At 49.8% G+C, this 14721-nt stretch overlaps 5 protein-coding genes and 1 non-coding gene across 6 annotated transcripts; 2 read left to right on the top strand and 4 right to left on the bottom strand.

Annotated features, from left to right (window-relative positions):
• Positions 1 to 286: 286 nt before the first annotated feature.
• On the bottom strand, positions 287 to 1485 carry KY384_004786 (uncharacterized protein; the record flags this gene model as incomplete). The annotated part of the gene is made up of 2 exons (XM_044813289.1): positions 287 to 1220; positions 1301 to 1485. 2 exons carry the CDS (start codon positions 1483 to 1485, stop codon positions 287 to 289), a joined length of 1119 nt encoding a protein of 372 aa, XP_044669567.1.
• A 4213-nt stretch (positions 1486 to 5698) lies between these two features.
• KY384_004785 (uncharacterized protein) lies at positions 5699 to 6430 on the top strand (the record flags this gene model as incomplete). Its single annotated transcript, XM_044813288.1, has 1 exon — positions 5699 to 6430. The coding sequence occupies one exon, from the start codon at positions 5699 to 5701 to the stop codon at positions 6428 to 6430; it is 732 nt and encodes a 243-aa protein (XP_044669566.1).
• Positions 6431 to 6874: 444 nt separating this feature from the next.
• Positions 6875 to 8326, top strand: KY384_004784 (uncharacterized protein; the record flags this gene model as incomplete). The annotated part of the gene is given in 4 exon segments (XM_044813287.1): positions 6875 to 7068; positions 7121 to 7301; positions 7404 to 7676; positions 7691 to 8326. 4 exon segments carry the CDS (start codon positions 6875 to 6877, stop codon positions 8324 to 8326), a joined length of 1284 nt encoding a protein of 427 aa, XP_044669565.1.
• A 277-nt stretch (positions 8327 to 8603) lies between these two features.
• On the bottom strand, positions 8604 to 9838 carry KY384_004783 (uncharacterized protein; the record flags this gene model as incomplete). The annotated part of the gene is made up of 6 exons (XM_044813286.1): positions 8604 to 8632; positions 8824 to 9036; positions 9264 to 9389; positions 9567 to 9582; positions 9698 to 9763; positions 9833 to 9838. 6 exons carry the CDS (start codon positions 9836 to 9838, stop codon positions 8604 to 8606), a joined length of 456 nt encoding a protein of 151 aa, XP_044669564.1.
• A 371-nt stretch (positions 9839 to 10209) lies between these two features.
• On the bottom strand, positions 10210 to 10281 carry KY384_004782. Its single transcript has one exon. It is a non-coding gene; the product is annotated as a tRNA-Arg (tRNA).
• An 865-nt stretch (positions 10282 to 11146) lies between these two features.
• On the bottom strand, positions 11147 to 13748 carry KY384_004781 (uncharacterized protein; the record flags this gene model as incomplete). Its single annotated transcript, XM_044813285.1, has 2 exons — positions 11147 to 11306; positions 11356 to 13748. The coding sequence occupies 2 exons, from the start codon at positions 13746 to 13748 to the stop codon at positions 11147 to 11149; spliced, it is 2553 nt and encodes an 850-aa protein (XP_044669563.1).
• Between the last annotated feature and the right edge of the window lie 973 nt (positions 13749 to 14721).

Here is a 14721-nt window from a genome sequence, read left to right as displayed (position 1 = left end):
TCCTCAGCAGACTTTAACTACGATTCTATAGCAATCTCCCCTTTTGCCTCTCGTTGACTTCGGTCCGTAAAGTCAATTTCAGCACTCACTATCCGTATTCTAGGTTCGATTATAGCGTCAAGGAGTTACGGCACAAAACGCAGACAGTGAAATGGCACAGAGATACAATTGACCTTACACATTTTATATGTCACATGTACTCACGTTTGCCATGATACCTAAGTGCAGTCAACTACCTTACTGCCGGTGGTTTGAGCGAGACCATTCAAATCTTAGACGAAGCTCGTTACGCTCCCCGTAAGTCTTTGTAGATATCCCTCAGAGCTCGGTATATGTGTGTGACGAAAAATTTCGTAAGTGAAGCTGATCGTCGTAGTACATTCATCGAGCACCATCCCATAAACTCGGCAGCAAGCACGATCCAGAGCTCTCCTTTCTCAGTTTCACAACTCGCGAGCGTGAGAACGGCCGCTAAACCAAGCAGCCCGAAGAATCCCCAGACACTTATGTTGCGCCAGCCAGTGCTTCTGAATTTCCCCATGTGGCAAATATTTCGGTACTCGGCTGGTATTCTGAGCCATTGTTCCTCGACAGTCTCGTTATTCTCAGGATCAGATGTTGGACGGACAATATCAAGAACATTCAGCTGGATTCGCGCAAGTGAGGCTTCGAACCAGCGTCGTACCTCGATCTTCCATTGATCGTCTGGAAGATCATCGCAGGAGAGGTGAGAACAATGAGATTCTGCTTCGAGAGCCATCGCATACGTGCCGTATCGTCTATCACCTACTGCGGTCAGAACTGACATTAGTGTGGAGTCGGCCAGACAGGCTTCAAGAAGTACTAGAGCTGAATCGTTATTGGAAGAGACGCCATTTAAGTTCCGAGAGCGAAGCAAGTTTCTCGGCTCGTTGTAATTTGGCATGTACCAGCATTGGTTGGCCATCGAATCGCAAATTTGAACATGATCGATACAAGTGATTTTCAAGTGAGTAGTGCCGTTGTTGAAATATCTATTCTCGGCTTCCTTGGAATTTGTACAGAGGTCAAACTCACTGACTCCTGGAGTCTGGGCTTTGAAGACTGGGCCATCACGGTATGTTGGATAGCTCATGGAGCCTATGTATAGACCAATTGTAGACTCCCAGAGCGGTGTACCCAATCCTTGTTCTATAAGGTACTTGGTATATACTGATGAGGATCCGCCCGAGCCCCCTCCACTAGCCAAGATATTAGCTAAGAGTGTCTGAGAATTTCGCTCTGAAAGTAGTAAGATAAGAAGCATATTAAGGGCAAGTACCTTCCAATTGCAAAACCAAAGCCTGGTGGCTTTCCTGTCAGCTGAGTGTATGGGGCGCAGGTTGCTGTGCGTCGGAATCGATATCGTTTGGGAGCATTGATTCCGATGACACTGGATTCGGTCAAGCCTGTATCGAAGAGAACGGCTGCATCTCTGTCCGATGTGGAGGAACGGTCCAAATGCATTCTTTCGAAGTCACTGCCCCCTCTAGTGCTCTGGGCTCGCGCATTACACGCTCCATAGCGCCAAGGACATTCCTTCAACGCGTGCTCAGTATAATTTATCTCCTGCCTATACAAGAACCCGCACCCTTCTGTCTCCGGTGGCTGTCTGTAGCATTGCTGGCTGTATGAAGCAGCCCTCAGAAAAGATCTACTACCTGTATATGGTATCATCTGTTCATTCGGTGGATAGCAGCGATTTGACCCTCCAAGTGCTATCGTATCACTCAGGATTCTCGCTGACAGAACGCTCCCGGACGAACCTGCAACAAAAATGCCTACAAAGACGATGGACAGGAATAAAGATATTAGAAGGTCGACTGGCCGCTTGAGAAGTATACTCCAAATGGTCATTAGCCTTTGAACGTACACATTTGCCGATATTTGTCGATTCACGCTTTCAATATGAAGCGGAAGCTCGATGCGCGGTTGAAGACTTTGGACCACATTCGCCATCACATTCAAACTTGCGCCTAATTCAGAATGTGACTCCTCAATGATGTCCATATTACTCCGAGATGATCCTATGGTTGGACAGTCTACTTTGGGCCAACGCCCGTTATGCCATTGCAGAAAAGCGCCATAGATACTCATTCCTAGTCGCTTGATCAGGATCCAAAGTCTAGGCCCAGACAGAGTCAAGGCCATCGCAACGAAATTGCTCATAATAGACGCTTGATAATTTGTGACGAGAAACTGGCGCTCTGCATCATCAGTCAAGAACAACTTCCCTTACTTGTAAACTTACGAAAAGGCCATGGCCGGTCGTAGTCGACCCAACTTCTTGGACCATGAACGACATCACCAGATGGAGTGGAAGCCATGCGTCGTGCCTTTTTAGAACAGGACTTGAATAGAGCACAGATATTTTCAGGAAAAACTGAGTCTATCAGGCAGCCACGAAGGCTGATCTTTGTCTCAAAACCCCCGGTAGACTGTGCATCGATGCTAGTCTGTATCTGTTGTTATAAGCGACTTGCAAGATGATCAAAGCTCACATGCATTACCGCCATAGCCATGCCCTTCAACGCCCTCACATTCAAGCTGAAATGTATACCCGTTTCCAGGGATAAAACCAGACCACGAGAAAGACTACGGACTGTCATATCAGAATGCAAGCCCATAGAGAGATATCATTGACGCCATTGAGAGTGAGAATAATTGAAAAACGACAAGGCTGTGCCACAAAACCTTAGACTCGAACGGAGAGGGATCTTAAGATTACTCAAGAAACTAACCACATTCTCAATCCGTTCTCTTCTGATCATGATGTTCAATTGAACTTATGTATATCTTCCACTTCCGCGTCCAAGATCTCATGTATACGAACCCAAGGCCGATAGACCGGTACAATAGGGTCCTGGACTTTACCTTTCCCACAAACCCTCCATATACCGAGTGTACGCCTGCCGTCCTGCGTAAGGTCCCAGCAAGTCGTGCGATCCTCGTGGCTAGTTCTGTAGAATTCAGTACACCCTGTGTAAGGAGTTTCTCGACGAGAACATTGTCGAAGCTGCTCAATTCACCCAATCCTTACAAAGCAAAACGTTGCGTTGGTAGCAGCACGCCTTTCGTACCACGCTTCGTTTTTGTGGCAATGTTACAGGGCCCACCCCGAAACGGCTTGCTACAATTGCAAGCCTGCTGAGCATTAGGTTAAGGTCAAATCTTTTACCTGATATTCACTCATCTCAAGTAAGAGGATGCCTTTCAAAGCCTCTTTCTGGAAGCCAAAATTCATTCAGATTACTGTAGAATCATCAGGTAGTCCCTTTAGAAAATGAGTCGTTGGCTTCATCGCATATACTCATCGCCCACTCCAAACCTTCTTCTCTCTCTCTATCTGCTTTCACTAATACTCCCTTCCCTTGCTAATACAGTCGACCAGCCAATGATTCAACTATAACGCAAGAGTAGTTAGAAACTATGAGAATGGCGATATAAGAATATCAAGCCCACTAATGTATAGTCACGCTTCTGTACTCCGCAAAGCTGGTACAGCGACGATTTGACACAAACATGTCCAATTACAGCCAAAACAAGAGAGAAAAGGATTTGAATTCACCAGTTGCTCATACATTAATAATCCCTGATGGGCATTCATCACAGCCAACTGCTCGAGCGTGAGAATTTGGGCTGCCCGGAGCGGCAAATTTGCTCATAGCCTTGCCATTTTGTATGTGCAGTAAATATCGCGAATGTGCGTTTGTACTTGTGGAGAACGCTGAAGACTGGTACAGGGAGGTGTCATACGTAGAGATATTGCGGCAATTTTCGACCCAGCAGCATGGGCTAATCTTGTCGAGCAGCCTTGAGCAATCTGTGGGTACTGGCTGAATTTCATATGGTAACTGGGCAACGTTTACATAGGAATGTTTTCATTTGATCATGGGTTGCACTTGACACCTTGAGCCAACGCAAGCAGATCACCTCGGTGCCACAAGGGTATTCAACCTTCTTCCCAAGAGTCTTGACGTAGCAAGATGATCGACGATAGAAAACCTACATTATGTAAGGCGCAGTGTCTGCCTTCTGTGAAGCATATGACATAACCCATACCAATTGCTAAGACTCTCTTTTCGCTTTTCATACCTTACCCTTGATGCAGATACTCCAATTCTTCATCGTGGCCGCTGCGGCGAGCGCGTTTGAGGAAGACATGGTGGTCAACCCACAAGCTAAGACTACCACAACCTCCTCAACCCCGAAGACCACCACATCCTCAGCAGCCCCGAAGCCAACCATCGATTCCGACTCCAACGGATTTGTATACATCGCATGTTATTCAGACGATACGAGCAAAAGAACCCTTTCAGGAGCACACTTCACCAACAAAACGGGTATGACCGTCGACATGTGCACGGATTACTGCTCAGACTCGAGCTTCCCAAAGTATGCTGGCCTGGAAAATGGTCAGGAGTAAGTGAAATCACTTCCGTTCCGATGAGGAACCTGACCCAAGGCTGACGCCAAGCAGCTGTTGGTGCAATTATGATGATCCAGACAAGAGTCGCCGTCTGACTAGCGACGCCAAGTGTAATGTGGCGTGCGTAGGGGATAAGACTGCCCTTTGTGGGGGTTCGTTATCACTCCAGGTATATGAGAGCGGCTGAGAATGAATAATTCCTGCCCGCAACGATGACTATAGCTGCATTAGATGTTAGTCTGAATATTCAGTGCGTCGAAACGTTGACCTGCTGCTCTGTGGCCGCCATTGCTTCCTGGAAGCAATCTAGCAAAGCCTCAGTACTCCATAGACAGCGCGGGCCCGTTGTCATTCATTCATTGCATAGGCGATCAGGGTGTCTACGACGGCTACTCTACAGTTCACCCACCTCGTTGTCTTTGCACAGTGTTTGCTGTAGACATAGTCTAGATCAATTTGATCGTTCTCAATCGACATCAAGACCCTCTTCTCCTCAAACAGAGGCCCCGTCGGCTCTGGAATGGCATTTGCGGCTCAAGATCCATCACAACATGCGGAAATGAATATCATTGCAGGTCATTTGACTGGCTGCTTGCAAAGACATTGCACATTTGGACAGGACACCATCGACATCGCACTGACGAATCAAAACGCGGGATGGATGATGTTGCCAATTTTAGGCTTGGCGTGCCAAGAATCGTTGAACTCCTGAGGACACCAACAGACCTCGTAAAACGCCTTCATTGTCAACGATATCTAATCTTCTCTTTCATATTGGATCGCATACTCATCACCCCTTATTGTCAATCGTTTGTATCCCACGCTCATTTGGCTACACGATTGACATTTGACTATTTCCATCCTCTCATCAAACAAAGAGTCTCTGCTTAAGTGAGACATCTTTACCCACCCTCCTTCAAGACGACTACCCCACACTCGTTGGCCATTATTGACTTGGACGACGCTTGTGTCTATAAGATACTGCGATACTAGAACCCTAAAACAGAAGACGAGAAGTGCTGTGTTTCGGAGGAGATTGGAGTTGGCCGGTTCCAACCTATCCCTATACCTGGGTACGAAAGAGTTTTCGAAGACATTATACAACGAGGGCGACAGGTAGCTCAGTTTCGATCGACATTTCTCACGAAAGACGCACTGAGCCTGCTCTGCCTGGCCCAGTGACTCTAAGAACAAACGAAGCGACTCTGCTCAGATTTTCTACAACGCCAGAATATGATAATACCAACGATCATGCGATCTACGCCCACGTTTGCGGTAATCTTCTTTGTGTCATCTACAGTCCTCAGTCAATATTCAAACCATGTGGCTCGTCCTGTGACCCGATCTCTCGACGCTATCCTTGTTGACCCACAAGAGGCGGAAGCACAATCTCCTGCACACCCGTTCTCAAGATCTCTGAATCTTCGAAACGCCATTTCATCAATACCATACATCAAGCATCTGGACTTACGGCAGGTGGCGCCTGCTGCAAACGCTCAAGCTAATGCCAATGCCAACACTAACGCCAACGCTGCCGCACAGGCTCAACAGCCCGCGAACGCAGCAGCCGGCACTGTTCCACAGCAAGTAGCGCCCGTGCCGGCTGCGAATAATGCTCCCGTGGCGGGCGTCGGTGGGGGCGGAGCTCCGGCTCAAGCACAACCAGCGGCGAATGTGGGACAAGCCAACCCGGTCACGGTCATCACAGTTGCGACGGTCGTGGGTGGAGTAACGAAACAAGTACCGCAAACTTTCACACAAAGCGCAGGGGCTGGGGGATCAGCGCCACCCGTTCAGACGGGGACAATTGGAATGGGCACATTGACTGGAAAGGTTGGAGTTGTGAAGACAGATTCAGCAAAAAGTGATGGTGTTCCTCTGAGGGAGTACACGTCAAAGAGATGGACTGCATTTGGCATAATGGGAAGTTGGACCATGGCCATGTTGCTATGCGGTGCTATGTTAGGAGCAAGAATAATATAATGCGGTCGGGAGGCAGCATAACGAACGTGGCATTGCAAGTTTACAGCATATAATGCGGCGTTTTTGGGATAGATATGGTATGTATAAACATGACAGAGGGTGAAGTACAGGCAGTCATACCGCGACTATTGCTGAGCGAGATGCGTCTTGAAGCAGTCTGTATATGAGTATTTCAAGAATCTCTTTGCAGAACAATAATATACGTGTTAGCTCACAAAAATCAGATGACCAGTTGGGTAGCGTTGCAGGGTCACGTCATGGCACAACACCCCCGCGCTACCCAAGTGGTACAGCTACTACCAACTTTACCATTGATGCCTACATCACTTCCATCCTCGTCAATACCTGTGCTTTCTACTCTATTGTCTTCTTGAGCTGCTATCGTTGATTCTTTTCGAACGCTACAAGGTTCAAAATCTGACTCCTTTCCATCCCTAAACAAACATGGCAGAACAAGCAGATGAGCAAGCAAAAGACAACTCGAGTCAATCTTACCTCTCGACTGCAGCATCATATGTTCCAGGGCTAGGTGGTAGCAGCAGTGGTGGCGATTCATCATCAAAGTCAACAACTGAATCTATAACCGATGCAGCTAAGACCGGCGGCGGGGAAGCACAGAAGGGACTACATGCAACTGGGTTCGTCTCTCCTACCAGCCTGAACCAGCACGTCTTCTAATCAATACAACAGCACTACAGTCAGAGACAACACCTCCGCCCTCCCCATCGTCGGTGGCATCACAGAAGGCGTCGGCAACGCTCCGATAGCCCAGACAATCGGCGGTGCCGAAGAAGAAAAAGGCTATCTATCGCAAGCATACGATTACGCAAGTGAGAAGACGCGGACAGTCTATGATGCAGCTGGAAACGCGGTTTGTCTTCTTCTCATCTCTTGCCTTCCTACCAATCCACCCCTTGCCTACGTTTCCCCTCCGTCACAGCACATCCCACACCAAGCTAACCCTTCCACTTAGATCGGTACCGTAAAAGATAAAGCCGGCTCCTACGTATCCTCCGGCACCAAAGACCCTTCCGATCCGGCCGCTTCAGAACAACCCGCCTCAGACGACAACTCACAAAAAGTCCTCCAAGAAGCCGAAGGCGCCGCAAAATCCGCGGACTCCAAGGCCGGCGCGCCCAGCGAGACCATCTCCTCTGGCGCCTCCAAGGCCTCCGACACAGCCACCTCAGGCGCCTCCGCAGCCACCGATTCTGCAAAAGACGCCGGATCCTCCCTCACAGGCGCCGTCTCCGGCCTAAGCCTCTCAGACTCCAAAGCCCCCCCGACCTCGAGTCCTCCTCCTCCGAACCCTCTGAAGCCAAAGCCTCCGCCGAAGAGAAAACAGAAGAAACGAAGCAGGACGGGCAAGAAAAAGCCTCAGACACCGCATCCCAAGCGCAGAAATCCTACACCGAGACCACCGAGGCGGCGAAATCCGCTCACAGGGATGTAGAGGATAAAGCGCAGTCTGGGATCAAGGACACGGTGGGTTCAGCGCAGGAGGCTACGGGGACGAAAGACGCGACTGGGGACGCGACGGAGGGGGTTGATAAGACTGCCGATGCGGCGAAGGGCGCTGCGAGGGGGGTGGAGGATCAGGCGACGAAGACGGTGGGGGAGACCGGGGAGGGTGTTGGGAAAGTTGGGCAAGGGGAGGTGACCGAGGGGGTTAAGGATGTTGGGGGCGCCGTAGGGAGTGGGGTCCAGGGTGCTGTTGGTGGAGCTGGAGAGGGCGTTAAGGGGGTTGGGGAGGGCGCTGTGAATACGGGGGGAGGTGTGGCGAAGGGGGTGGGGAGTGGATTGAGTAGTGCGGCTGGGGGATTGGGGTTGGGCGGTGGAAGTGGTGGTGGAGAGGAAGAGAAGCCTATCATGGAACGGGGGAGGGGAGAGCTGTAGGAAGTTCGGCGGGAGGGAGGGGTTTGATATCCAGCTGGCTACCAGATTGCGTGTGAGCGTACGTGTTTTTGTTCTTTCGCTCTGACTTGCTGGAGACGAATTGCGGATCGATACCTCGCTGCCCCTGAACGCTTTCATTGATTGAGAAGACATCTACAGATGTAGGTTTAGATACCATTTAAGAGTTGCGTAAATATTCCATCTCGACAAATGTCCATATGCTCAACTACTCATTCCTTCATTCCTTCATGCCTCACGACCTCGGCCACCCCATTCATTACTTCATCAAAGCTGCGAATTCCTGGTCTGGACATGCGTTAGCGTTATCCACGTCTAATGACACTCCACCATCTCCTTCCCTCCCCTTTCCCCACCAGTGCCCCCTTCATCTTACCTTTCCTCCTTATCCGTCTCACCTCTTCTTGTCCTGTCCCCTCCTCCCAACCCCATCAACCCTCACCCCTCCCCCAAAAATCAAAGAAGAGCATGGTACTCACAATCAATCTCCCCATTCCCATCGCGATCCGCCTCCCTGACCATCTCCTCAATCTCCGTATCATTCAGATCTTCCCCAATACTCTTCATGAGCTGCCTTAGCTCCTCGGTGCTGATGGTGCCGTTGCCGTCTTTGTCGAACACGTCGAACGCTGCCCTCAGCTCGGTCTCGGCGTCGACGGGCGAGAGTTTGTGGGCCATTATTGTTGTGAATTCTAAGTGGGGGTTGGAAGTCAGCTGGGGGCGGGGGGTGTGAGAGGTGGAAAGGAAGGTGCAGGATGAGGAGGAGGAGGAGGAGGAGGAGGAGAGGAGAGGGGGGAGGGGGCGGGGGGATGGATGCTGAATAGTAGAAGAAGGAATGGAGATGGCGATACCAACGTGTAGCAGAGAAGAGGAAGGGAGGAGGGGAAAAGGGTAGTGGCAGTGTTAGTGGAGACCTTACCCTCAAAACTTATCGTACCACTCCTATCAGTATCGATCTCGTTCATGAGGTCCTCGAGCTCGGTGTCGGAGGGTTTGAGGCCTAGTTGGCGCATTACGGCGCCGAGCTCGTGGACTGTGATCTCGCCTGTGATGAGGAGGGGAAGTTAGTAGGGGTTTCCCTCAGTAAAAGCATTGGGTTTATCTAGACGAGGCCGTGAGGATGTATTTGTTGTTGATTGGACTGATTGGGAGCTGATCTGGAGTGATATGTATAGATGGGTGGGATAGCTGGACGCGCGGAGCGGGGCAGCGGGGAACTGACCATCGCCATTGTCGTCCTAATGTCATGGTCAGTACAAGGACAAGATGGCTGTTTCTTGGATGAGAGTTGGAAAACACTAGAAGGGATAGGAGGGATGGCAAGGGTGGGTATGAGGGATATGAAAGACGTACGAATAATTGAAAAGCTGCTTTCAGCCCCTCCATCTGCTCCTCTGGAAGCGGGGATGACTGCTTGGTCTATCATCGCATCAGCATACTTTGGAGAAAGACATGGTCTAGCGATAGAGCCGCGAAGTCAAGCCTTACCGCCATGTCTTAAGTGGTAGGATGAGTTTGGCTTAAGAAATTGCTAGGTCTTGCGGTCGTTTATGAAGGTTACGTTTACATCTAGGCTTTTCCAATAAATCCAAAGAAGAGTTTGGTTTTCGAGATTCAGCAGCTGAAATATATCAAAGCTCGAGGTCAACAGGCGGTGAGATGCTTGTCAGATGGGAATGCAACGTTGTTTGTTGTTGATGGAATGACTCCCCCGCTTGTGTCTTCACCTGTGATGTCAAGCTTCAGCCTTGTTCCCCCACCCACACAAACCAAGGAAGTGGGATGGGCTAGCCCTATCACCGTTGCATAAAACGCTCTAGACTTTTGCCTGATTTCCTGACTTCGAAAGGCCAAAAACGATTGCCTGATTTCGACGGGACTCGAACCCGCAATCTCTCGATTCGTAGTCGAGCACGTTGCCATTGCGCCACGAAACCTTCGTTTTCGATCAATTTCGAATTTATCTAAAATTATATAGCTTTATGTTAAGGTAATGCTGTAAATGTAGTTTGCAACGAAGCATGTCAAGAATAGATGGTCCTGGGAGTAACGACTTTTAATGACTAGTATTGTTGAGGCTTGTTCTAGAAGGAGTTGAGGCTCAGGAACCGGAGCAATCAGACCCGCGGGAGCTCACCTCACCTGGGAAATCCCTTTTCATATCATATATTCATCTTCCTAGACATTGCCTGGACTGAAGGGTTTTCATGCCTATAGAACCCACATTAGGTAACCAGACAGATATGATAAGCGTAAGCACGGGTGCTTGGCAGCATGATCACATTAAGGTAGGGACATCAGGGGATGCCTGAAATATCTTACTGCAAGTGCTATCCAGTTGAAGGAGAGTGATGCCTGGGAAGGATCATGACGAATCATCAGTGCAGAATCGTCCGGCGAATATCATCATTATTTCGATACTCGATTGCTCAACATCTGATCTATCTCGTCACATATATCGTACATTACACAAAATTGCAATCCAGCCGCCGACGAAAAGGTGACCCACCCGCTCGTGTGTTTTCATGCGACTCAAAAATCCAAGCGAATCTCTGCACGCTCTGCAAAGATAAAAATCGAAAGATACACTGCAAATATGCAATGTGGGGGGGGATCATCATCATCCGAAAAGTCGAAGATCTGCCGAGAATGGGTATTAGAGTTGGGAGATGGTATATGCATCATTGGTCCACGTCAATCTAGTGCTAGCTGATGAATCATTGTATGAAATCCGTGGCGGTCGTATCGATGGAGAAGGCCGTTGCTGAAAAGGTCGCATGGGAAGTGGCGGAGCGTTCTGCTCTACGCTTGGACTGGCTGAAATGAGCTAGCCATGTCCAAGTCGACCTCTTGCGAAGACATCGTAGGGGTCGTGCCATCGGAGCCGGAGGCTACAGCGTCATCGTAGCCAGACAGCGTTTGCGCATGAAGCTTGAAGGCCTCGCCCATGAGCTTTGTAATCCTGAAGGCTGCTTAGTAGAGCAATTGACACGACTTGTAGGATGGCTTACCCCCAGACCACGACTTCATCCAGCATTTCACCCCATAATTTGGCAACGACAGAGCCGAGTCTGCCTTCCACATCGTAGCCTTCATCTTCGAACAGAGTGCGGACCTTGTTATACATGGATATTTCTTGCTCCGACGCATGCTCTTCGTCGTGTTCAAGTCGATACAGCCAGAGACTGAGGATGAGGATGAGATCGAAGTTGCAAAGTGGATGCTCGATACTCCAATTCGTGGCGCAGGTCCTTCCCACCCACCGAATGCCTTGCTGTGCGACGATCTCGATGGAGTTGAAACACTCCTCAATGACTTTGATCATCTCTTGCGACCGTTTTACTTTGTCCCTTGCAGCCGTCATTGCGCCATTAACCTCATACGCGTTATGGTATCTGATCGCTTCCTGAACGGCCTTGAGGTCAACTTCCAACCGAGCACGGGTATTCCTGTACACAGCCATAGAATTGAAGATGAGCGGATGACCCTTGTCAGGCGCATTGAGTTGTACAATCATGGTCTCTGGCTCGCACAACTCGAGTGATCCTTCCCATGTTTCTAACCCCAGACGAAGCTTGTATTCCGTGACAACGTCTTGCAGGGCATCGAAATTGCCTTTCTGAGACCAAACTTCCAAAGACAAAGCATTGATCATGACCCGGGTCGCGAAAGCGCTGTATTTGACTTTTTCCCCTTGGAAGAGGCTGTCATACGCCGCGCGGACCGTAACGTTAGTCGTCTGAGCCAGACTCTCTTGCCAGACCTCTTCATCAACTACGTCTAGATTCCAAAGTGACTCAGTCGCAGGTAATATGAGCGATTCAAATTCATTAAAGTTGATGGCAGGTGTGTGATTATAGGTCAATGTCAGCATGCCGAAGAAAATGTAGACAGCGTAATACGTTCTCCGACAGCCTTCATCTTCAACCCATTCGCTGTGTGAAGGTGGTCTTCCTTCCCGCGCTTCAGTCCGTAGATTCAGTTCGTACCGATTGCCAGATACCATCTGTGTCAAGGTTAGCTTCATGAACCTCATGAAATTCAGAACACTTACTCCTGCCACGAGACTTTTAATTGAGCAAGTCCATTCCAGCCCTTTCGCATCCCCACTCCAGCTGGCAAAGATCATGTTGAGGAGAGTACTTTGCATCACCCATAATGGGCAGTTCCTTGAGCTAAAATCCTCGCTGTTTTGTACGTATTGATTGTTCAACACTTTTGATCCCACATGGAACATGAATGCCTTTTCTGGATTAAAAGAGTATAGTGAACCAATAGACAGGACCGAGAGCAAGAGAGGAGGCGAGATTCGACGAGCGTTGAAGGAATCTGGATGTAGGAATGGAAGATGGTGATGAAAGAGTTTGAAATATGATTCGAGGTAGGAATTGAGGTCTGCCCGGCTTTGCTGTTGAAATGTTGGATAGGTCTGCTCCTCCGTGTCATAATTTCTCATATTCTCTTGCATTGCGCGATGATCTTCCTCCGATTGGATTTGTGGTATCCTTGGCGTGGTGATGGGTTGACTTGGTCCTGGCGAGCGTCGATAGTCTACCGGAGAGACTGGGCCGGTCATGAAAGGAAATGGCGAGAGACCGTTTGGCGTACCGGGCCCCGAGATGGGTATGTTACCGTTGAGATTCTGAAGTGAGGGGGCAAGGGCGTCGTTGTTGGAGGGAAAGCGCTCCATCATTGGAGGCAATTGGGCGTGATTTGCGTGCGGTTGTAAGGTACTGGCGCTATTAAAGGAAAGCTGTGACAATTGAGTATCTTGCGAGCCAGAAAGACTCGCGGAAGAGATGGAAGAGGCTTTAGGTTGATTTACCGAGTTTGGCATGAAATTCTCCCATGGCATCTGGGGCATTGGCACAGCAGTCGTCATGAACGGATTGTGGCCAGCATCAAACATGACGGTATGATCGGGCGAATAGGGCGTGGTATGATCGTCGAGGTGTTCCTCTTGCGAGGCCATCTGGGCCGTAGCTTTGTGGTGAAGGTCGGTCATCAACATTGCGGCAGTCTCAAGGTCAACCATACCATCACTGCTAGCCTCTATCTGTTCCAGCGCTGCCGTGTCCAGCCCCATAGCCGGCTTCGTCGGCGTTGTCTTCGGTGCCGCCTTGGTTGTAGTCCGCCTCTTGACTTCGCTGGAGAGAGGAATGCCTCCATCTTTGGCATGGACGGTTCGATCGTGACGGAGGAGCAGGTCTCGCCGGACGAAAGTACTTCGACATTTGGCGCATTTGAAGGGGCGCTCTTTCGTGTGGGATCGCTCATGTCGGGAACGATGTTCTGAGCGAGAGAAGGCACGATTGCAATAGGAGCATTTGTACTTTCGATCCGGTGTCGAGGTGGGTTTCTTAGGAGAAGCATCGGGAGGCGATGCGCCTGCGACTGCGGGCATCGTCCCTTCAGCAAGATGTCGAGGGCCAGCGACTTTGCGATAAGAAATTCAAGCCAGCTGACGCGAGAATTGAAGGGTGTTTGCCCATCAATTGTTGTGGTAGAGAAGGTGCGATTGCGTGGAGGAGCGAGAGGGCGGGGGAGCGAGGTTGAGTTTAGCGGGACTTGGCTTCGGGATTAACGTTGATAACAGGTTTGGTGCATGTGGTTGGAGGTGTATTAGCTTCGCGGTGAAGGGTCGATATCGCGAGAATTATGCGCATTTGGTTCTATGGTTGAGTATGGCTTCGTGATTGAAAACTTTGCAGACTTGGGATTTTCTTGGAGGGGGAGGAGGAAAGTGGGGCGGTTTGCTTGATTTGGGACAAAAAGGGGGCCAGAGAGGGAGGGGGATGCAAAACGGGCTAATTTTGCATACAAGATTACGATGGAACAGTGATGAAATAATCCCATATCACTGAAATCACAGACGCTCCCCTCCCTTCCAGACCGTCCACGACCAGTCACTCCCAGCTACTTGCTGACTACTTGAACACTATGTCTCGCGGTGTAGTGAACAAGAACAGTCGGTCAGAATGGCGCCACGCTTCATTACTGCCTAGAGTCGTGTGCTTCGCTGGCTGGCAACATAAGCACGCGTTCCTGCCAACCAATTACAATTTATTCCTCACGAGTCCGGCGCGTCGATTCGTAGTTGATATCTGATATCATGAGTTCGTTCTGGACACTGCAGTGTCGATGCGCCAGTGACTATGGTCTGATGTTGTGAATACGGCAGCAACAACAGTTCTCTCATTCACTACTAGCTATACCGCAACGTGAAGGATGGTAACCAGGCGGGCCGGCGAACATGTTCGATGTTCCGTGGCGAAAAAGACGGTACACGGTACACCTTGGCGGAGGCTTTGACCTTCACGCGTGCCATTTATGGCAGGTTTCTCGGACCAAAGTGACTTCATCCAATCTTGATGTGG

This window comes from Bacidia gigantensis (genome assembly GCF_019456465.1).
Source record: "Bacidia gigantensis strain McMullin 20006 chromosome Unknown contig_244, whole genome shotgun sequence".
In the NCBI taxonomy this organism is placed as follows: Eukaryota; Fungi; Ascomycota; class Lecanoromycetes; order Lecanorales; family Ramalinaceae; genus Bacidia; species Bacidia gigantensis.
This window is presented reverse-complemented; position numbering and strand designations above follow the sequence as displayed.